The following is a 25,483-nucleotide window of genomic DNA, read 5'->3' on the forward strand; positions in this document are numbered from 1 at the left end:
TATTGGGAACACCTTTTGACGGTTTGCACCCACAGAGGATTGCGGTGTGCAAAAAACGGTTGTTTTCTCCGTTCATTAATATGTTAAATCACAACCATCAAAAGGTGTGTCTGAGTTAAGAGTGTCTCTCAGATTTACAATTCATAGCACGCTCGATGCACTCGATTATTTGTGAAACTGTAGTTTAACGTACACATTGACAGCAAAATTCAACCAGGATTCTTTAGAAAGGCACTTTGGAATAACCACATCACTTTCGTATGATGATCATCTATCTATACTTGATTTTCTCCATCTTCACCTGTTGCAGTGCGTACGTCCCTACCAAAAATGTACTCTCATCAAATGTGACCTGTGAACTCCGAACGGAAGTACCCCACACTTCATTTGTGATTCCAATGCGCATATCAGTCAAATTCGCTAAACAAAACAATGAAGATTAAAAAAAAAAAAAAAAAAAAAAAAGCTGTATAAAATATCTAGAAAACTAAAAACTACGTGTGTGTTCTGTGACGGAAAATTATTTTCTACCTTTGTATAGTGATCACAGCGCAAAAGACTGTCACGTTTACTACTTAGCAGGATACATAATTCTCAGGCATCCAATTTTACATTCTCTTCTTCCTGTATTAACATTCTCCGTAGTACATCATTGAAACAAGATAAAATGGTAGCTTTTATGGAAATTCTTTAACGCATCCTTCCAAAGGAGTGCTAAACGTGTTGTTGCGAACTGAAAATATTGTGAGTGAAGTGACTGCATTCAGTAGTAGTTTATGGGGTGATATCTTCCATGATACTTTAGAATGTTTAAGTGATATTCAAATTCATGTTCCATTACTAGGTTGCAATGAAGACCGCGCTCTAGCCTTAGTCCCAAAGCTGATTATTATTATTATTATTATTATTATTATTATTATTATTATTATTATTATTATTATTATTATTATTATTATTATTATTATTATTATTTATTTATTTATTTATTTATTTTTTTGTGTGTGTGAAAAAAATGGAAAGGAAATGTGATAGTCAAAAGTGACGAAATCGTCTCACAAGCTTTCCAAAGTTTCTGGTTAATGTAAGAAACTATGAAAAGTACATTTTAATACTGAATTTTAAGTTTAATCATGACGTTTCTCTGTACTAAATATGCATGGGAATAAGAAAGAAAAAAAAATCCATTTGATAAAGCATGAAACCTGTAAATAAAAGAATACATTATCCTTTTTTGTTTTGTTTTGGTGAATGTTTTGTTGCTGTGAATACTAAACAAAGAACATATTACGCAAAGTTTAGTTTTCCTTTTCAAACGCAAATGCTTTTACTTAAGCAAGCATGTTATATACAATTATTTACAGGTTATTTTTGATTTTGCGTTACATTTAGTATACCGCTGCACAAAACAATTGAAGAAAATCATTTAATACTTTCACAAACTATTTAGCTCATCAATGTTAGAATAAATAAAGCAAAACGGCACTATATAATACACCTAATTTTGTTGTATTTCTCGGAATATAGATCCGTCCGCGATGCAAGCTGCCACTCCGCGATGAACTACAGAAATAAAGCGAGATCCTACACTTTGTTTTTAAGTTGAGAATGTATATAACAGAAATCAAGTGACAAATTATGCCAACTCTTGTTCACACTATTTGAACAACAATAATAAAAATTTCGTTTCTGAATTTTGGAAATTCAGTGTTAATTTTATGTTGATTTCCATGTTCTTTGATAATCCGGAAATGCGCCTAAATCTTCAGAATTCCCGATGCGTTCCTTAACCTCTTGAAAGCTTTCTTTCTGTAGAAATTATTTATAGAGACTGCTATCGATAGGGAAAGCGAAAAGGAATATGTCTCTACATCTATCGAGACGTGGCAAGACCTCCCAGCAGACTAAAAAATAAAATTAAAATAATATGACCGTTACTGCAAGTAAACGTTCTACTGACGTATTTTTAAGGCATTAACTCTGATACAATGTTCCTTTGTTGCAAACCAATATAACTCCTTTTGCAATCACATACGGATTTTCACATTCAACAAGGGATCTTTCTCCGTTATATAGGTTAGTAGGGTTGAAGCTATGGGCAGGAAGGAATGAAACTGATGTAATGGTGTAATATGGATAATAGAACAGAGATCTGAGGATAATACAGTTTCAATTTTCACAATGTTCTCTAGGTACAATAGCCTGTTTGTATACAAAATGAAATGAAATCTTTAAGTTTTACGTCCCACGATTATGCCGGTTAGGCTAAAGGAGACGGTGATAATGAGAAATGAGTGAAATGGTGGAATGAAGAAAGTGGGAGGAAACGGGAGAACCCCGAGAAAACCCACGAGCACGGTGTTTGTCCACCACAAAGTCCACACGGCGCGAGCTGGGATCGAACCAGGGACCACCGGAGGTGAACGCTCTACCACTGAGCCACCGCGCCCCCTGTTTGTATACAATGAAAGCAGTTTACTTATCAGAAAGTTAATGAGAAAAGACCTATTTTATAATGAATTTTTCGAGCATGACCACTTACAAGAAAATACAATTTGGAATGGTTCAAAATCTTTACGTTACACCTGCAGTTGACGTAGAAATAAATTAATCAACTTGCCTCCAAACAGAAGACACGCAATTGTTTCTTGATATCATCAGAACCATAAATATTAGGAGCAATACTCTTGGCTATTCGTTCATAAAGATTTGGACTTGAAGTTAAGCGCCGGAAAGTATTTTCTTCCTTTGATGACACCGGTACACTTGTATTGAGTCCTGATCCTTTCCTGTCCATTTGGATGCCAACTACTCACATAAAGAGAGCACGTACGCCTACAATTCCCTTATCTCGGAACTCCTCTGTAACCAATAGATAAAATTATTATAATAAACAATACGGAGTAAAATAAAATTAACAAAAATTGGTTACTTACCAATAAATCCTGCCGTGAGAAAACTAAACAGTCTCCACACGTATCGGAACAACAAGCTGATTCCAAGGTAAGCTAACAAGTTAACAAGGATAAAAACGGATGAGAGAAAAAATGTGTGAAAAAAGGAATAGACATACCACAGAATAGATAAACATAACATGACGGACGCTAAAATACTACGAACAGAGCACAATGCGAACGAATGAGCTGAGTTGAAGGAAGCACGATGTGTATGTTACGTCACTAATGCCACATCCAAAATATAGCAAAGGTAGGTAACCAGATTCTACCAATGTTGCCAAAATCCAGATTTAAAGTCAGTTTATATTTAATTTTATGAATAAAGAATGATTCTTTAATCTCCCGTTGTTTCTTTGGTTTTTTTTTTTTTTTTTTTTTTTCTGAACCTATCACACTAACATGCTTTATATTGTGTGATGTTTTAAGTGAATATTGAGTATTTCGGGAGAAATAAATATTTAATAGACGGTGGCGTTATTAAATAAATTTAAAAAAAAAATATATTTACTGAATATTTCGACGGATTCAGATATGCGTAAAGGTTCGAATAAAAGACTCTTTATGAGGATCTATATTAATAGATTGTTTGTATAAGAGAAAACAGAAAAAAAATATAAATCACTACGAAGTAAAATTTAGAATTTAAAAACGGACTCTGAGGAAAATTTCGACACCAGAGATTAACACAAAGATTACACTTATTACATTTTTGCCTTTGCAAGCGAATGGAAGTATTTTTGTTTATTTCTTCACAAATTCTTCAATCTCCCATCTCATGTACTATGGAATTCAAACTAGTACAATGTTGCCACTTGGCAACTTGTCCACAGAAAGTTCGTTGTAACCAAGAAATTTGTAATTTAATAGATCACTAATCTTTTAAATTTCAAACAACAAATTAATGTGAAACCAAATTTAGCTATTTAATGTTTGTTATTGTAATACGAGATGATGTTTCCCATTTCATATGCAGATTCACTGTGTTAGTGTTTAATTTTGGGTTTTTCGTCCTAATGAAAAAAAAAAAAAAAAAATGCTTCAAAAACATTCCTTTCAGCGAGTGTTTTAACTATTCGTAAAACTCGGAAATCCTGTACTGCACGCTTACTTTCCTGAAGATGCTCGGATAACTCATAGGAGCCTCTTTATCTTGTCCAGACTCGCTCAAATGTTCTGTTAAATTGATATTAATATTCCTTTTTGTCGCCCATTGCTCTGGCTATTGGGTGTACCGAAAATTGGTTGAAAAGGAATTAAGTGCAAAGACCTCAAAATGTATGAGCTTAACAAGATTCCATAAATTTGGTTATTGAATAACTATTTTAAGTTTGAAGCCAAATACTATAGGCTGAAAAAGGGGTAGCCGAGGAGCCCACTTACTCCGCTTGTAGCTAAACAGAAGACCAATTAAAATAGCTAATTAAATAATTTGAAGTTATAAATTCTAAAATCAAAATTTACGTTAGAAAAAGAGCAAATAACTCCATTAATTTTCTTGACATTATATATATATATGAGTGGCGGATCCAAGGGGGGCTATAGCCCCCCCCCCTTTGACGCTCACGTTTACACTGGATAAAATGGGCTTCAATCCTGCTTTACACTGAATAAACGGCAAACTATGCTTTAACCCCTCCCTTGATCATATCCTGGATCCGCCACTGTATATATATATATATATATATATATAGAAGTGACAATTCCGGTCTAAAACTTACAGGAAACCTACCTATAGCACATGCTACGCCATAAAAAATCTAAACCACCATGAATGGTGAAGGGAAACATCAGGACGAATATATTTATTAGAGCATATAGATTGGGCAAAACAGAACTAAAGTATTGACAATAGGCGGAAAAAGAGAACAGTAAGTGATAAAGAAAAGAACAAATTGGCTTTCGTTCCGTTATTTTCCAGTTTATAGTACAGACTCCAGAGAATAGCTTTAGAACATAATTTAAGTCATCTTGAGCCCACCAATCAATTTGGAAAGACCTCTTTGTCAATATAAAAGCTATTTTGTGGATAAAAGGTCTTTAAGCGGAAAATACGAGATATCTTGTTCCTTCTTATATACTTATTTCGGTATGATTATGAATATAAACATGAGATTAGACACTTGAAGGAACTCAAGAGAATAAAGAGGCTATCTCTGAGTTATGCTCCGAGTATCTCCAGGAAATTAAACATACAGTACAGGATTTCAAGGTTTTACGACACGTTAAAATACCTATTGTAAAGAAGATTTAGGAAGCATCTTTCAGCAGGACGAAAAATCCAAAATTAAACACCAAAAATGGAATCTGGATAGGGAACGGGATACCCATCTCAATTACATAAACAAACATTAAATACGTTAATTTTAGTTTCACATTTATTTATTACTTGAAATTGTTTTTAAAAAATCAATGATCTATTAAATTACAAATTTCTTAGTTACACCGAAATTTTTTGTATGCAAGTTACAAGGAACAATAATCATGGATACGATTGCCTATAGGATATGGCAACATTGTACTAGTTTGGATTCCATAATGCATTAGCTGGGTGACCGAAAAAAATATTAAGAAATGGACGAAAATACTGCGATTTACCTGTAAAAAGAAAATATGTAATAAATATAATTTTTTAGTGATAAGTGTACGTATAATCCGCATCTCAGGAGGTTGCAAGGCTACGGAATTCGGTCTTAGCGACCCTTCCAGCTGAGTTTCTCCACCCACTTCCTGCTGTGAAGAATTTTTACAGGGTGGCCAGTCTTGTATCTAAATTTCCTTCTAGAAGTCACAATTCAAGGAAACAAAAAAGATGTAAGTGATAAAATAAATATTAAATGGTTAGAATGTAATGACGTAATTATATAATTTAATAAAGGTAAAAAGTACTTTCAATTACACCAGAAACTGAATCCATTATATGAACTAGCTAATCCTTAATAGCCTATGGTTTTCACTCTTCAGTTTCTATTTACATGTTTAAACTCGATAAGCTAATTTCGTTAAAATAAAGGAAAGCCATGTGTAAAGCCCTTTTTGTCTAAAGCTGGAGGTAACCCTTTTCGAAGTTATCTTTGTCGTTAGCTCAATTAACTTTCTTAAGCAAAGTTTATTGACGTAATTAATCCTAATTACGTATGAAAGGGAAGTGTCTCAGACTGTGAGTAACGCTAATTCTTAATAGTTCATAGTCATGCTTAGACACCAATATATATCGCTAACGTGCAGTCAACTTGCTTATAAAACTATTGTGACGATTTAATTGCAACTTAAAAACTGTATTGTTTCAATTTAATCATTTGAAAATAGGACAAGGTCTGTGATCATATTTAGACTTGAGCATTAATACTCGTATTTGTGGACTTCTACAGCAATATATTGTGAGGATGTAATTGCAACTCATAACTGTATTCTTTCAATTTAAGTATTGAAACTGTATAATCATGATGACGGACTGTATGCTTTGTTGTTTATTATTAAGACAAGGGCCGTAGCTATATTTAGATTTGAACATTAATTTTCGTGTAACCGCAAATTAGTTGGTGGTCAAACTGAACATTAATTTTCGTGTAACCGCAAATTAGTTGGTGGTCAAACTGAACATTAATTTTCGTGTAACCGCAAATTAGTTGGTGGTCAAACTTAAAAGTTAAATGTGAACAATTAGAACGTTTAGTTAAGCAATTTTAACCTATAACGTACAGTGAGCCGAAGGCTTCGGGGAACAACTAGTAATAAAAAAACTCTTTTAGCCTTCCCCGCTGGTCTAATATCTAGCACGGATCTGTGGTGCGCGTGGTCCTGGGTTCGATTTCCGGAGGGAAAGCCTTTAAATTTAAAAGCACTTCACTTGTTTGGATTCCATTTAAACTGTTGGTTCATACCTCATATGGTCCCGGCACTGAAAAGAAAATATTTCAGTTCAAGTCGCACGATTATGAGGTTATGCTAAGGGAGACGAATAATTAAGGCAAATGAATGATTGAATGATTGGTGGAATGAGAATGCGGGAGTATCCCGTGAAAACTCACGGACACGATGTTGTCCACCACAAGCTTACTTGTTCGAGGATCGAACCAGGGACCCCATGCACTAGAGGTAAGCACTCCGCCTCTGAGCCACCGTACCCTCCCTCCGGTACCGAAAAGGAACGCTAAAAGCCGCTATTAACAAATAAAATGCTATTACGAAGTTCCATTAAGTACTATATAATCTGTCAAATTACGTAAATATTATGAATTCTAACTTCTCGCTCAAATACAATTCAGCACCAGATTCAACTGCTAAATGATTTAATTAGCTGATGATAATGATTTCCAAGAATAGTTCTTTAATCTTTTGCAGACACATTGACATATTTACTTATTTACTAATAAAGCTTCAGATACACTTGTGAACTTATTTATACTGTAAGCAATTAATAAAACAGGACACGTTCATTTAGAAGGGCATCTGTTAGATATTTATATCATAATTTTATTATTCATATGATGTAACTGGAAGACAAAGTTATATTTTTCAGATTATACTGCATAACTGTAGTCTTTTCACTTAGTTTATATAATGCGAAATTACAGATTAATAGAGGTACTATTATGATTAATCTCAATCTTAAAAGATCTACTTACAAATCAAGACTTTGATTCAAGGGAACGCTTAACCACAGCCATTTGTGAATTTATGCACTTAATTATATCTCTCCCTCACAGAGAATCAGACAAAAGACTAAAATACTCAAACCTATTGGACAAATATTGGTTTGTAACAGTAGCAATAGAAACTAGTGGGTCTTGGGGTCACGAAGGATCTAATTTCATTAATGAGGTTGGTCATCGAATAGCAATCAAAACTGGTGACCCCCGAGCTACTGCATTCCTTTTCCAACGTATCAGCATCGCCATCCAGCGCGGGAATGTGTCATCGATCTTAGGCACATTACCTCCTGGTAAAGAACTGGACGAGATTTTTCTTCTATAACACACAATAAGACGGAAGTAGAGACATCCTAGGAGGCTGAGAACCACTTTGACTATGTTCATGAAGAATGTTTTGAATTATATATCACATAATAATTTCGTTTTCAATTTTTGTGAATGATAAATTTCATAGTAAGGTTGGAGTAGTAGTTTCATAGGAAATAAAGGAGAAGAGGAATTTAAAAAAAAAAAAAAAAATTATGATTATCACTATTATACATTAATATCACTAACCTTATTATTCATTGCCACTATCCGACAAAGGTTGAGCAAGATCAGAGTCTGAATACGATGTATCACTGTCAGTTGTTCGTTTCTCATCTCCGTCATCATCACTCTCCATGCCGCCTAAGGAAATTACAAAATTGTCCATAGTATGTTCCATTAAAGCATCTCGTTCCCAGTAATAATTTTCAACGTTTATAATGTGCCTGACGAATCCTTCCCAGTCCGCGGAAGTCACCCTCTGAAAAGCGTCCTTTGTTACTTCTTCCAATGTTTGTAATGAAAAATGACCTGTAACATTACTTTCTCGAACTGCCCTTTTTATTTCAGCCCACGCTAATTCTATGACATTTAATTCACACATATACGGGGGCAAACGAAGTACCGTATGACCATAAGCTTTCAACATCTCATCAACTTTAAATATATTTTCCGGCTGTTTGTACTTTTCCACTAAGTCAAACAATTCAAACTTTTTCATGTCGTGCAAAAATGACACTTTATTCCGCTGAAGCCACTCTATCATCGCTTGTTTCACAGTGCACTTCATAGGAGCTTTATTCACTTGAACACTGTGGTAGGGAGCGTTGTCTATGACAACGACACTTTCTTTCAGCAGGTTAAGCACGAGTTTTTCATTTACCTATTTCTCAAAATTTTCGAAGTTCATTTGTCCATGGTAATCTCCAATCGCTTTAACTGCTCTAAACATTAAAGTTGTACAATCAATGAAACCACTTTGCGACCCAGCACTAAGTAATATTATACGGTTAGAAGAACTGGTGTTGGTCAACACTCCCTGAATAGATTCACTTTGCCAACATTTATTAAATATCAAATTATTGTCCACCCACGATTCGTCAATGTACACAATGTTCCTTTTCTGGGACCTATGGTAAGGTGGTACATTTTCGATCATTTCAAACTCAAGTGACTATTTTTGGTAAAAAAAATTCACAGCAACATTACCGTTTTTACACCATTTTATTGCTCACCTTTTAGCAAATACAAGACCATAACATTGCCGATGTGCGATCAATCCTCTTGACGGTATAAACAAAATTCGGAAACAGAAAAAATGATCGCAATAGTACCTACCTAGGTACAATTTTGATCATCTACCGGTACAATTTCGATCAAAACTAATCAACTAAAAATCCTTACTGAAACAGAAAAAAATACCTCTTAACTAAGACAAATTATTTTCTACTAACAAGAAACCTTTAAAATAATGGAAAGTGCATAGAATATTAAAGTTGCGATTAATGTCATAGATACTTTTATACAATCAACATAAAAAAGAATTTAACATCATAGACCTCTGTAATAAACACTAAAATAATGAGTAGAAATAAACAGGAGTTAACTAATGAAGCCAAAGTTCTTGTCCTTACAGACATTTGCCACAAGTAAATTGTTTTTTTACCTTTGGCACCAACACAGATTTCGTAATACCAGAGATTGCATCTTTGACACCTAATCCAGTCGCCTTTCGATGTTGAGGCAACACTAGTAACTTACGTTACAGAAAGCGCACACGTTTGGGTCGAGGAGTGATTCTGCTCCAATAGCATATTTACTACCTTTTCCGACTTTTACCTTACCTTGAAATAACTTCTTTCTTGCCTTTAATTCAGTCTCTAAGATTTTCATCGCTTGTTAAGTGAGTGGACGATGTTTTCACTCTCTTTTTAGAGACCTTTGGCTTCTTAGGACTAGGTAGAATATCCTTAATGCTGTCAGTCGGTGAGGTTTCCATGGAAGATTTATGGCCATCTGTGGCATGTGTGGTAGAAGCCAGCTGTCTACTGTCTTTGATTGGCACTTTCAGATGAAACCGCCTCACTTCGATTTCCTTGTTCTGAAGTTCCTGGAAGAGTTCGTGTAGCCGTACTAACTGTGACGTTGGCTGATGACTGGAATGTAAGGGAAGGGGCGAATTTTTCCTCTGAAATAATATTAGGCGAAAATGGAACTATTCCTGTGCATTTGAATCCATTTACTGCGTTGCCTACATTAGCAGCTTTATTCCATGACTCACAAATGATGTGAGTGAATCTGATCTTTGTGAGAGGCAGTGTGGGGTTCGCATGAATCCAAGCTGTTGCACGGATGTGGTACTCTGCTTTTAGAGATTTAAATAATATTCTGTCCAAAGGCTGTAAGGCGTGGGTACAGTGGGAGGGTAGTCCTACAAGTTCAATGTTGTTTTCGCAGCAAAAATTAATAGCTTCCAAACTTTTGAGACTCCCATGGTTGTCCAAAATCAAAATAACTTTGCCTTCCGTTTTGTACCTTGTAAAATGCTGTAACCAGCAAAGAAATATTTCTTCAGTAATGTAGCCTTTTTTGCTAACCATCACTATCGAACCAGTAGGCAAACCATCCTGAAACTCGGGTTTCATGCGCTTTCCTTTAAATATGACAAACGGCGGAATATAGGACCCTACTGCATTAAAACAAGCACAGATAGTAACTTTTCCTCCCCCTTTCGACATTTGTCAATGAAATTACTTTTCTTTTTCCTTTTCTGGACACAATTTTGGGAGGCTTGTTGTTTAGTGGAAAACCACATTCGTCCACATTATAAATACACTCTGGCTTATCAAGAACGAAACTTTCTTCACAAACTTTCTGAAGTATATTAAAATATTTATCAGTTTCTGTCTTATCTAGTCCCTGTGCACGCGATCTCGATAACCCTTGCGGTTTTCTTAATGTAAGGTTGGGATGTCTTCTCATGAATGCACGAAACCAGTCTATTCCAGCAATATTATTCTCTCCCCAAGGGTGATCTACATTGTTAGCTTTTGCAAAACGGTATGCAGCTTGCCTAACTTCCTTCGGTGATAATCCCAAACCCCTCTGTTCCAAATATAATAATCTTTCCACGTTTGCTTCCTCCGTCTACTTTGAAAACACAGTTGGATGACCAATTACATTACTTGAAGAGGAAGGTATGCCCGCAACTTCTTGACGTTTTATCATTACTTTATTTTGAAGGGTAGTGTATGGAATATTATAGTTCCGAGGCTCCACGTATTGACAAATGTCCCTCTACAATACTATTTACTGCGGTTGAGATAACTGTTGATATACTTTCTTCGGTGTTCGTTTGCGGGGCATCTGTAATGGTAAACGAAACACCACATTTACTTTCAGAATAGAAATTGCTTCTTTTTACAACATTTTTAATAAATTAAATCACAACTTATTGACGATCGAAATTGTACCTATTCAGCCGATCGAAAATGTACCACTACATGCATACTAAGGAAAGACGTTCTAGTTCTCTTACATCCCAATAGATGGGCGTACTAGTCACAAGTAAAGCACATCAAACTCCTACAACTCATTATTCTAACTTTACAAATAAATAAGGGACAAGAAAGTGAATTATGCTAATTCTTATAAGTTCGTCAGAATATTCGATACACAAACTCACCTAGAAATAAGAAATTAAGGCTGTCGAATTCCAAACTGCGCAGAAAGTAGCCAAACTTCTTCAGGAAGCACAGAAGACACTACGCATGAACTAGCAACTCACGAATCAGTGTTGCCACAAACAAGCTAGAAAATATTACGACTTTTCTCTCAAGTGATCGAAATAGTACTTATATCGAAAATGTACCACCCTACCATATACATTCGGATTGACTTCAGATATCTTCCGCGCCACATGACAATGTTAGGACGTTCAATGAGTATCTTCTACTTCCACATTTCTTTTATCTAAATCCCATATCGCGAAGCAAACGTCGTAAGACCATGGAAAATTGATTTTTTCTCTAATGGCCACTAGCAGTTTCGGTACTGTTGGCACTTTTCGCTGGTCTACATAGAAATGCTAAATAGTATCTCGTATCACACGTTTATCAAATTCATCACAATGAAATTTATATTCTTTAGAACGTGGTAGTTTCTTACCTGGAGTAGTTAATGAAGATTCACCAGCTTCACGTCCTTCTTTCCGAATTTTGGACACACTCCTCACTGATATTCCAGTATAGCTAGACACACGCAAATTAGGTTTATTTAATACATATTTTAATCGACCTTCCCTTGCTTCTTCATCTCATACACTTCTAACTTTCTTTACAACTTCTCTAGCTTCACTGTGGATAGTTTGTTCCTTCCTGTGAACTGAAGACATGATTTAAATGGCTAGAATTATTATTGCTAAACGGAATGTAACACGATGATATATTCTTTAGAAAAATAAATAAACAAAATTTAGCAAAACAAACTGACTTGGCGGATATCAGTGAACACTTCGAAAACTGCACTGAACTGATCAAAGCCTATTCACTAACTGTAAGACGAGCACACGACTAACTCTATTTCTTGAAATGGAAGGGTCTTGGGAGAAAACGAAGCAACGGATATGGTGTTAGTTGTGTGCATTGTCCATTCTCAGCATGGCACTTGACAGAATCTGTTTCACCTTTATCACATAGCTGCTAGTTCACATTTGTGAAGACTACTCTCATTTCACGATAATTTAGAACTTGTTTCAAGTCCTTCCAGTGAACTTTTTATTTTAAGTGTGTTATCCATTCGTGCTTCAAGATAAAGGATCTTTAGTCACTTATTGACAAATCGCCCGTAAAAGATAACCTACGATAGAGGAAAACTAAGAGTACTAACTGCAACTCGTTCGTTTCATTTGACTGAGATCTCGCTTTTATATTGGATGTCAAATACTGAAACTCTTCCTGTTTTACTTTTTCATATCAGACAAATGCTGGGATCGGCACTTAGAAAAGCTCGAGCCACTTTCTTCCTCATTTTATGTCATAAAATGTAAGAAGGTATTTGGACTTGAGATAAAAGTATACGTGCAAGATGCCAACAAAGGAAACAATGTGAAGTCTAGTCTAGTGGCATTTTGATGTTATAACATATCCAACAATCGCAAGTTTTCTCACCTTTCTACATATGAGCTTATACATAAGAATATTAATTAATAATAATGCCTTCAGCTAAATCTATTATCCATAAAAGCATTATGACGCAATTGAAATAGATAAATGCAAAACATTTTCTAATTTGTATTTCTTGATCCCGGTCGTGTGGTAAGAAAGTTTTTTAGAGAACTCTTCCATTGCACTTACTAGACATAGCTGTCTGTCAGATCGTTGCACGGATTTTGCTCTACCGCAAGTTCCTCTGCTATTTTATACTCATGGCATTTCCCAGGGTTGTCTAGGAGGACAGGCCCCCCCTAAAATTTTACTGACCCCCCTAAAATTTTCACGGTAGGCTTGCAAACGAACTATAATTTGGTTGGTTCGTGGCCCCCTAACTTCTACCGCCCTCCCCCCTACATTTTTGGGCTGGCTACCGGCCTGGCCTTTTCCTTTAGTTATGATTTAATCTAGAGTTGAAGAACTCTCGTTTTGTGTGAGCCGCAAATTGAAACAAAATAACCTAAAAAAGATGAACTCGAAAAAGTTTCCTAATTACTTTTCGTTAATCATCAACAAATCACAACTCCATAATCGAAAAAAAAATAATGTATATTATATTTAAGATAAAAAGGCATATATTTAAGATGTAGTGACTGAAATTAAAGAAAGAATATTTTTATTGCTGCGGGTGGTTATAATGTAGGGGTAGTTGGGGTAAGTGGGGGTTTTTGCAACGTTCAACTTTCAACTACTGTACCAGTAATAGTTTTCGGATTATGAAACTGAAAGTATGGTCATATTAACTTTGGTTTGTACACTTGATAAGTATATGGTCCATTTTGAAGCAAGGTAAATACTTGTTCCGCAATAAAATGTTTATTAAAAATCAGTTACTGTCCCCACTTACCCCACTTTTTGGGGTAAGTGGGGACAACCCCATTTCCTCCCATATGTTAACACAGGCAATAAAGAATGGAAAGTGGGGACAGTACCCACCTAGTACCTGTTGTCTACTGCTGATAGGTCCAAGTTTCATATTTCTGCTGCAGTTCTAGCCAGAGGTACATTTTGAAAATGGTACTGTGGCAAATGTAGAAAAAACAAGTAATGTCAAAATTTCAAAAATATGTTTTATTTTGTTCAAAAAAATATTAGCAATATTTGCTGGACATCATTTACTTATCCCAGAAACATTGAAATAATGAAAAATATGTTATTACAGTTTGCCCTGAGGCTTGATATTCGGTACTGGGAAAGTGGAGACAAACACGATAAGCTTTAAGATTTAGTGTTGTGCATAAAAAAGAGCTCCTGATGAGGCACGTCTCTGGATTATAACAACCAAATACTGAATACTAACAAATGTACTGCTGAATAACAGTTCTAAAAATGGACAAATAAGAATAAATGTAGGCTACACCCTGAAGCGTATGTAGATTCATAGGGTGTTGCATTAAAAAGTGATGACTATTATTGATCATTATAAGGCATCTAATATAAATCTATTTATAGCTTATAGGATACAAATAGTGTCTACACAAAACATTGACTCTATGAACTAGATTTGAAATCTACAGTTTTGCCATAAAGAAACGACAGTGTTTATATCAGCTACAATTGAAGACTTAATTACGAAAGGTATTACACTGTCAAACTTAATAGGGTCATAGAAAATAGCCCTTTTGTGTACAGTATCTACATCTTCTCGAAATGGTAAACGAAATTGCATTCCAATTCGTTCAAGGAACTTCATTTCATACACATTTTTGCTAACTGACTCTATGACTCTGCCAATATACCAATTTTTCACTTAATCAGCTGTTCATTTTCTTCCACGTGCTCTAAGTGAGGCATTGCACTGTCTTCATTATCTTTGATGTATTATCGGAAATACCTGCATCTGTGTCCGTTCCCTCACTTACCCCACAGGTATAAAATTTGTGTCCCCACTTACCCCACAGATATAAAATTTGTCCCCACTTACCCCACATTTTTGTACAGTGGGGTAAGTGGGGACACTTCAATTGTGCATATACTACAAGCATAACACAGTACATTCAATTTTTATAAGTACCTAAGCATCTCTTCTTAACCGTACAATGTTTTCCCCAAGTGTTTCTATGACAATTATCTCAGGATAGCCAAGCGGTGAAAGCTCTACGAAAGTTGATTGCATAGTAAAACATGGACCCATTTTTGGCTTAGGGTTATTCTTTTATACTCTTCATATTAGTTAAAACCACTCTAGCAGACGAATGGCACTATGTCCACACTCTTCAAATTTGGAGAAACTGTTTTCATTCTTTTTAGAAAACGCGCCTGTTCCTGCTTACCTCAACTACCCCTATGTAATTGCTTGGATTGTATTCCATTCTTAATCCTTCTTTTTTCACTTTTTAAAAGGTGAGCATTTTTAAAAAGTACTCTTAATTTGTAATTTATTTCCTATATCCGAATGTTAATAAATATATAGTTTGTAAGTTAAAGGGAATATATTTAGAGTATGAAGAGAAATATCATTTGATTGTTACCTTTCTGTTTCTGCTCGAGTTTTTAATTTCGGTTTTTCATTAATCTTTCAGAATGAATCATTCCAGTTTGTTACTAAATTCTACTGCTTATTTGTATGCGTGATAAGTATTTCTATTAACATGTATATAACTTTAATCAGTGTGAAATTTGTTCAGATTCCGAGTCAAATCTGATCAAGTGCCCCTAAATTTACCCTTAATAGCCAAGCATAACTGCAACTGAAATGGATAATTTTGGGTCAAATCGCTCACGTTGGTAAGTTGTTGGATAGTTCTTTCATAAGTATCTCGATACGATACTAAAAAAGAAAGGAGGTTATATTTTGAGTAACCATTGACAATTAGTTATTGAAATTTTGTAAACAAAGCTAAAACTATTTAAAAAAAATATTTGGAAAAACTTCCTTTAAAAACTGTAGGCAGCTGTTAGACCGACAAGATAAACATTTGTTGACAAATTTCCTGTTTTGACTAATCAAAAGCAAACATTTGCATTTATGTTTCAACTACATACTATATGTATCCCAGTAACTACGATTCAGTTTTGTATAAATTATCCCGATATTTCATTTCCATCATTAATGTACGTAAGTGCTGTAAGAAAGTTTTGGGGACTGTAAGAATAACAGTTAATTCCTTTAGGTAATAAACCATGCTGATATTCTTCTTCAAGAAGAAAGCTACGAAATTAACAAACGGATAATCACCAAGAAGGACAGTAATCACAGATCCTGTCCAATTTTTAAGTTTAAAACTACTTTAAACCAAAATGTGAGAAGATAATAATAACAATAATAATAATAATAATAATAATAATAATAATAATAATAATAATAATAATAATAATAATAATAATAATAATAATAATAAAGAGTCGATAATGAATGCTAACTGCAAGAAGTATAAATTCAATAGTGATGCGAGGTAAATTGATTTATAATTTTATTTTCTGGCTATGGAAGTATCGAGACTGAAAAAAGTGTCAAATAATTTGTATTTATTTTTTTCAAACAATCTCCAGATTTTCCCTGTACTCGTAATAAATTAAACTATAGCGAAATGAGTAGCATATTTATTCTCAAATACAACATATTCATTGATAAGTTTTTCAACCGCTTTTTTTCTTCGTCCTTCATTTTAAAGACTAACAGTAAGACGGAATTTCTCTGCTTTTTAACTGCTGGCTAGCCATGTGTCAGGTGTCACTGAAGCTTGATTTACAGCATCTCCTCCCTCCAAATGATAAGAAGGGAACATTTCTTTGGATTTCTACACAAACATGGCATTTACCATATACCTGGCAACCGTGAAAAAAAGTTTGCCTCTGGAGAGTAATAAACTATCGTAGAACTTTTCAGAGGGCAACAACTACACTCTCTGCTCCCCGCTTCCTCACCCCGAACTTGTATTTTTCTCTGAAGGGGACATTACACTGAGCTTAATTCATATTTTATATATATATATATATATATATATATATATATATATATATATATATATATATATATATATATATATATAAAGTGAATGAATATACAGGATAGCCCTTAAAATAAAGTTAGATATCTAAAGAAGTTGCCAGGTTAAAAATAAGATACGCTTGTGAAATAAAACAAAGATATCTATTGAAGACCAAGCTTTAAGCTGTGAATACCTCTTAGTTGTATATGTTATAAGCCACTACAGTCCTTGATAATGGGAACTCGACAATGTTTTCGAAATATTAAATGTCATTTCCTTAGCAATACAGAAAGGTTAGTACTAATTTTACTAGTTTAGAATAATTCAAACTGTAGGAAATTAATATGGAAAATATATTCGCAGCCCGGTACAAGCTTGTACTATTTTCATCCATAGAGTATTGTAGTACGTCAAGTTTCCTAATCCAGTCTTACTGTGAGTTCTAATGAAGACTGCAGTATAAGCAAATGAATTTATTTGTGAAGGATTCAATGTGAAGAAGGGTTAATTGTTTCTATTATGTTAACATTCAAATTTCACACACTGAAGATTAGATTATATTTATGTTCATAACTAACTGTAAGAGCACGATATTTAAAAATGGGAATGATTTATTCTTTAAATTCCCATCACCACTTAATTCAAGTGTTGCAAATTTAAGATATCGGATACACACCAAGTACATTTTAAAGTGTTCGAAACAATATGATGCGGCTCACTGATTGTTGCTTATGTAAACACAATGGTTTGTCGGAACAGACAGGGTGTTCGGGAAATCATGCAACCCGAACTTTGGAGCATCAGAACATTTGAACCAAAGTGTAAATGAAATGGAACTCCTATCCAGGGAAGAAATCTCTTTGTAGATATTTTTGGGATATAAACCGTGGGGTAGACGTTCTTCCTTACAAATGCCTGAAACGTACGAGGATGAAGAAAAAATTACAAAACGTGAAAAATTAGAAATTTAAAACAGCTGTGCATTTGCTTGTGAACAAATGGGAATATTAATTGGTAGAAATGCATTGTTCTGAAGAAAAAAAAAGAAAAAAAAGTCTTCCGGTATTATGGTGTAATATGGCAAAACCGAAGGTACCAGACGGTTTCAACACATGTGACTGGCTACTAATTACCATACAGATATACAGCTACAAACGAACAAGAAACTTACAAATTACTGCGGAAAAGTAATAATCTATCCACTCATGGCCATGACTTCCTGAAAATTTGCAAGCTTTTTGTTTGTAACAATCTATGAATAGTTGGTGGCCAGCCACACATGTTGACATATTTGGTATCGTCAGTTTTACCATATTACACCATAATGTTGAAAACCGGGTTTTCTTACAACACGCCATTATCACGGCCGTGGAACGTCTGCACTTGGTTTTAATGTGTCGTTCTTTTTTCAGAACTATACAATCCTACCCAGCCTACCGACAAACATTTCTATTTGTCCACAAGCGAATCCACAACTGTCTTAAATTTGTTAATCCAATGTTCTTGGGATTGCTGCCAGAGTGAGTGTTGCTGTGCTGAGCTTTCGTTACCATACAGCGGCAACATCTTCAGAGCTATGTGTTGGAGTGTGCTGGTCGTACAATTTATATAGTAGTCTTTAGGAATTGCTGTATTTCTATTGGTTGTTTTTGTTGGCCAATGGCGTGCTCTGATTTTGCTGGTGAAAACTGTTCTCTGATTGGCTGATGGTTCTTTTTGTACTGTAATATTATTAATGCCTATGTAAGTGGCGGTGAAACGGGAAGGAACATTGAAGACAGAATGAAAGAACACCAGCGACTCACCAGACTTAAACAACCTGAAAAATCTGCAATAGCCGAACACTGCATACAATACAATCATACGGCCATGTGGGACCAAACTGAAGTACTAAAGAAAAGCAAACAGTTCTGGGACAGGAAAATACATGAATCTATTCATCCGTATATACAAGCCATCCATCTACAGAGACGAAGGTTATCATCTACCTGACATCTGGATCCAGCTTCTCAGTACAAAAACAACTATCAGCCAATCAGAGAACAGTTTCCACCAGCAAAATCAGAGCACGCCATTGGCCAACTAAAACAACCAATAGAAATACAGCAATTCCTAAAGACTACTATATAAATTGTACGACCAGCACACTCCAACACATAGCTCTGAAGATGTTGCCGCTGTATGGTAACGAAAGCTCAGCACAGCAACACTCACTCTGGCAGCAATCCCGAGAGAACATTGGATTAATAGTAGACGCCAGCAAAGCTTCAAGATAATATTGTCTTAAATTTGATTTTTAACGTTTTGTAAATTTTTCTTCTTACCTTCATATATATCTAGCATTTAATGAGGACAAATGTCGAACCCTCAGCCCACGGTTTATATCTCAAAAATACCCACAAAAATAGTCCTTCCCTGAATGGGAGTTTTGAATCCCTAAGTGCAAATGAAATGCAATTTCTAATTCTCCAAAGTTTAGGTTGCGTGACTCTGATGTCTCCAATTGACGACTAAGAAACACGTTACGATCAGCGAGTCGGAAGGACGGACCGAAGCAAGCCAGAATAACTAAACCAGTTGAACATGTGTCATACTGTGAAGCTAAATGGGATACACAGACGTAATCGATACGGTATACTTTGCATAAATACGACTTACTAAATGTTCTACATAATTAAAGTTAGAACACATCACAGTTGTTGTGACAATCATTTATAGGGGCGTGCTACAAAACGTATCATTCAAACTCGATTACCACTTCGGCGTGACAAACGTTTCCGCTTCTTTTCAAGTATCAACATCATCACTGTATGTGTAGTAATTTCGAAAATTGTATTTTGAAATCTTATGTATTAATTATATTAGCTACGTAAACAACACTGGGAGACATTATGTAAACACTTACTTTCATTTCCCGTAAACATGATAGATTTTGCTGTAATCAGATGCCAATCCGAAAACCTTCAACGTTTTCCTCGCCTTCCGGACGAGAGGTCGTAACTTCATCAGCAACCCCTTTGGTAGCATCTTCGAACTGAAAGAAAAACATTTGATGTACTTGAGTTTCACTAAGATTACATCTTTTAAATGTTAAATATGACCTTAAAGTGGTCTGCTGAAACATATAAACGAACAAAAGGACAAAAGTATTGCTATTGTCAGAGTAATGTAATTCTATCCTGACGATGTTGTTTCTGATTCAGGAGCATGGGTTCGATCATTGTAACTCGAATCCTATCTTACTTCTTATTTTACTGGTTTGCAATAATGAGGACTAACATGCAACTTGGTTATCCTTGGAATTTATTACCACATACAATAGAAAAATGAATAACCTGACCATAGTCAATATAGAGATCACTAATTACTAATCCAAGCTGTAGAAAGACAAATAAATTTAAAAATGGTTACTTAATTAATTATGAACGTCCAAATTTTGTTCCTAATGTGAATCATACTGAACGTATTTCTGCTATTTGCATCAGAATCCTCTAACTCTACATCATTAATAAGTTTGCTATGCTTAAGCTTTTCTCTTATAATTCTAAATTTTGTTCAAATGATCAACATATTTCAGCTTATTCAGCAGTTACTTGTGAATGAAGCAATTCTGAAACGCATTTTTCATTTTTCCGACTTTCTGAAATATCACTTGCCGTGAGAGTATATTTTCAGTTAATTTATTTCTTTTATATACATAGATTCATTTCTTGATTTGTTTCTTTTATCTTTTGATTAAGTATTTTGCTTTGCTTTTTTCTCCTTGCCCTTTCCCTTTACTATTATTCTAACAAGAGAAAACTTTTTCTCGAGTTGTGCCTCGGAAATCATCATATTTTTCTGTGGTATGATGTTAGTTTCATTCTGTTAGCTGCTTTCCTTGGTTAATGGTCATAAAATCACAAAGTGTGGGCCTCATTACTGGCATAAACTAACGACTTGGGTTTATGCAAGTACGTTACGCGATAATGTAGGGCAACTTTAAGATTGCTTATTCTAAAATTTCCGAAAAGACTGTTAAGATATCTATTGACATTTGCCACGAGACATTTTCTCATCTCGTACAAGTGAAAAACAAATACATGAACAGATTTAATGTGGATTCAGACTTATGTATGAAATTATCTATTTTTTGATCCAGACATGATTAAGTAAATATCTAAATAATGGCATCAGCTAAGTTATTACATTAGATAAGTGTTCAATTCAAAATATTAGGCCTAAATGGTATTATAATCGTATTTTCAGAATATTTCTGTTTACAGCTATATATCTTCGATTTTATCACTTCATTCTTATAATATACTTGAAAAAATTAAATCTTGGCAGCAGCAAAAATCAGGAGTCGTTACAGGTCGACTGCGATAACAGAAAGGTTGCTATAGGTTGATGTCTCATATGCCTCGGTGCTGACGAGCGTTAAACTACAAAACCAACCAACCATTATTTCAGCGTACCGAGTAAGAATATGAAACCGATTTAAAAAAAACAGTGCAATATACATTTCTTTGTAAAAGCAGTATCTTTATGCCTGTTACCTTCTTTTGTTGGCGCCTGCCTATAGCCCATTTGGAACGGTTAAAGTTCAGGGACACCAGTAGAAATAATTAATCAAAAGTTACAACTCTGTTACTAAATGCCTGACCCCTCATTTAAACGATGCTTGGCCACTAACTGCTTACAGATGTACATGTCTGAACTTACAAGCATTGCATCTGTTCTAGATCAGGGCAGGGCGAGGAAAAAATGCTTAGGCCATAGCGCAATAATGTGTTCATAGGGCATTTCCTCTATTACAGTTAGGGCAAGGCAGGGTGAAGCTGGGACAGCGCAGGAATTTATCTGTAGTGAGCTGGCGCGTCAGGTACGGACGCTATGTCCACGAAGACTAGTGTGAAAAACATATACCAAGCATTACTAGGTGACACTATAAGCTACCATTGCATTGTAGATGCAAAGTAATGAACCGCATTTTTTATCGTTGCGTCTATGTTCACAGATGACATGTTCTGTGCCTACATCTAACTTCTTTAAACATTAAACCTTCTGTGTACCTTAACATTATTCCGGTTCCAAGTTGGCCGAAATTGTTGGCTCCGAAACTGAAGCACGAGGTTTGTAGAGAGCAGGCGCGTTAGCAAAGGTGAGTATCATATCAACAGTTTCAGTGTTGGGCAAATTTCAATTGAATTAACAATTAACAATTAATCTGTAAATTTAATTGTTAATTGCAATTAACAATTGAAATAAGTAATGGTTAATTGTTAATTGCAGTTGGCCATTGAAAAAGGAGAATCAATTGCAATTGATCAATTGATTGAAAGTAATTGCAGTGGAAAGTAATTGCAATTGAATTCTGTAATTCAATTGCAATTGCAATTAATTGGCAATTGATTCAATTGCAATTGATTTCCACAGCAATTACTTTCAATTGATTGATCAATTGCAATTGATTTTCACTGATTAATTTTCAACACTAGTTCAGAGAGGGCGTGGGGCAATGAAAACTTTAGCCACGACCAATTGACTCAACACTCGTCGTGACCCACGACCCACCGTGACCCACTCTGACCCACCACCTACCATAAACCACTCTTACCCACTGTGACCCACAGACCCACCAAAACCCATTGTCATCAACTCTGACCCATGATTCACGACCTCTTCTCTACTGACTAAAGAGTTTAAACTTGTAATAAAACAAGCCTATAAAATTATCACTCATCGGAGTTTGAATTTCTACGATCAATCGCTCAAGCACCGCACTAATACAATAACGGCGGATCTGTCCTTTTTAATATAAATAAAATAGAGTTTGTTCGTGTGTCTGTCTGTCTATCTTTGTGCGGCCTGTGGACGATATGAGTGGACCGAAACTTTTCAAAATTTGGTCACGGGTAGCTTGGTCTAGGCTCCAGACCAAGACGAAGAGTTTTTTTTAATTCCTTACCAGGGGGTCTCCAGGGGACGCTTACCGGGACCGGCCTGGGGACCAGAAAAATCGACCGAGAGTTACCAAATTTTGGTCAAAGATACCTTGGTCCAGGTCCCACACCAAGGCAAAGCGTTTTCAACAAAATTCGAACCAGGGGTCTCAGGGGGGCGTTTACCGGGACATGTAAAAGTAGAACGATATCAGTGTCGATTTCATAGTTTTCGCGGTCGCTGAGATCAATGGTGAAACTCCGATCGCATTAACTTCCAAATTCACCGTGTTCGGCTGCGGGCAGTGGGTCAACGGGGGGGGGGGGGGAATACCGAAACGTAAAAGTAATCCAAAATGACCGATATTAGTGTCAAATCCATAGTTTTCGGGATAGCTGAGCTCAATGGCGAAACTCAAGACCGCGTTTACTTTCATATTTAGCCCCCATCAGCTAAGAAAGAGGGGGCATTATAAAGGGGATCACGAGACATGTAAAAATAACCACAATGACCGATGTCAAATCCGTAGTTTTCGCGGTGACTGAGATCAATGGTGATACTTTCATTAGCGATGATTTTCAAATCTACCCACCATTGTATGCGGGCCGGGAGTCACCGGGGGTGGGGAATTGCGAGACATGTAAAAATAATGGAAAGTGACCGATATTAGTGTCAAATCCATAGTTTTCGCAGTCGCTGAGATGAATGGTGATACTTCCACAGGCGTTGACTTCCAAATACAGCCCCCATCGGCTGTGGGCCTGAGGCATTGTTTTTTTTTTTTTTTTTTAATTGGAACCAGAGGATTATAGGGACTTTTACCGGCATATGTAAAAAGTAGTAGAAAATGGCAGATGCTAGTGTCACATTCATAGTTTTCGCGGTATTGGTTGGGAGTTGGTGGGGGCCAGAGGAGATTTTTTCACAATACGAACGAAGGGGGTCTGAGGGGTGGTTCACCGGGACATGTAAAAGTAGTAGAATTTTTGTCAAATCCATATTTATTGGGGTTGCTCAGACGTATAGTGACACCCCCGATAGTGTATACGTTCAAATTCAGCCCCCATCGGCCTTCCCAATGAAAACACATGTACGTTGTTGAATATATATTCACACAAAATATATCCAATTTTAGAAATGTTTCTTAATTGTTCTCCCATTGTTCAGTTCGTTTACATTGATATTTTATCTGATCCATGCGAAGAGCGGGCATAACAGCTAGTACGAAATGGTAAAGTGTTTATTATGGAACAAATTACAATGAATTCAATTATATAGATAATAATTATAATTAATAATTATTTCCTTGTTGAATTATAGATACTTTTCAGTGGAAAACTGAATAAAATTTAAAAGTCCCAAACCAACGTAAAGGAAAAATGTATAAAATTTTCCATATAATTAAGCTTACAAACTTAAATGGAAATTTAGCTTAATTACATGGAAATTTTTTGTGTCGTTTTGTGCGCCTATTTCCTCGTTTTCTGCGTCACCGAAAATGGGTCAATGTTATCCTACAAATATGGTGGAACAAGTTAATGCTGTTCCGTCAGGAACGATTTCGAGGTCGTTTCCTTCACATCATCTTGTGCGTGTTTTCTACCGTTTTGTAAACCTATTTCCACGTTTTGCGAATCAATGGTAGTGGGTCAAAATGGGCATTCAATGTGGAAAGAAAACTGATCCACTCTACCACCAGTATCGAATTTCAAGGTCGCTTTTTCGCATTGTTTAGTGCATGTTTTTACCGTTTCTGTGCATATTTTCACGTTTTGTAGGCCAACGAAAGTGGGTCAAAGACGACCTACAAATATGGCAGAAAAAGACATATCCATTCCACTTTCAAGGTCCATTTTGACCCTCTCCCACTGATGCACAAAGCGACACAAATCATGCAAAAAAAAAAAAAAAGTGAAGAAAACGACCTCGACATTCGATGGTGACGGAACAGCATTAAGTTATTCCGCTATACTTGTAGGCCATTTTGACCCATTTTCGTTGTCGCACTAAAGTGGAAATAGGAGCACAAAACAGTACAAAGCAAGCACTATACGATGCGAAAGAAACGACCTCCAAATTCGATAGTGGCGGAACAATGGCTCTATTTCCTCACACATTGATGGACCATTTTGACGCATTTCTGATGATGCTCAAAACGTGGAAGTAGGCGAACAGAACGGTACAAAATACACACTAAACGATGCGAAAGAACCAACCCCGAAATTCGATAGTGGCGGAACAGTGAGCCATTTAACTCCCACTTTAAAGCCCCGTTTAACTCACCTCGGGTGATGCACAAGACGAGAAATAGGCGCAGAAAATTAAAAGAAAAGGCACTAAACGATGCGAAAGTAACGATCTAAAAATTTGATAGTGTCGGAACAGTAGGTCATTTTCGTCACACCTTGGAGGCTCATCTTGACACACTTCTAGTGACGAACAAAACGTGGAAATAGGGGCACAAACGTAACAAAACAGGCACTAGTCAATGCGAAATGAAGGAC

The 25,483-nt window shown here is 35.7% G+C and overlaps 1 protein-coding gene across 20 annotated transcripts in view; it reads right to left on the reverse strand.

The window, feature by feature from the left end:
* LOC145664248 (DNA replication licensing factor MCM5-like) overlaps positions 1-25,483 on the reverse strand; it is a 114,123-nt gene that overhangs the window by 21,901 nt on the left and 66,739 nt on the right. For 10 of the 20 annotated variants that reach the window (XR_014127339.1, XR_014127341.1, XR_014127344.1 and 7 more), the window contains 4 exons: positions 19,960-20,088; positions 12,080-12,295; positions 8,162-8,275; positions 2,618-2,859 (listed from right to left, as the gene is read on the reverse strand). Coding sequence is in view for 7 of the 20 variants with exons in the window: in XM_081730743.1 (XP_081586869.1) it covers positions 2,618-2,794 (177 nt within the window). In the remaining 13 variants the exon portion in view is untranslated. The other 10 variants (XR_014127346.1, XM_081730745.1, XM_081730744.1 and 7 more) reach the window with 10 other exon arrangements.

Source organism: Thermobia domestica, chromosome 11, assembly GCF_964235325.1.
Source record: "Thermobia domestica chromosome 11, izTheDome1.hap1.1, whole genome shotgun sequence".
In the NCBI taxonomy this organism is placed as follows: Eukaryota; Metazoa; Arthropoda; class Insecta; order Zygentoma; family Lepismatidae; genus Thermobia; species Thermobia domestica.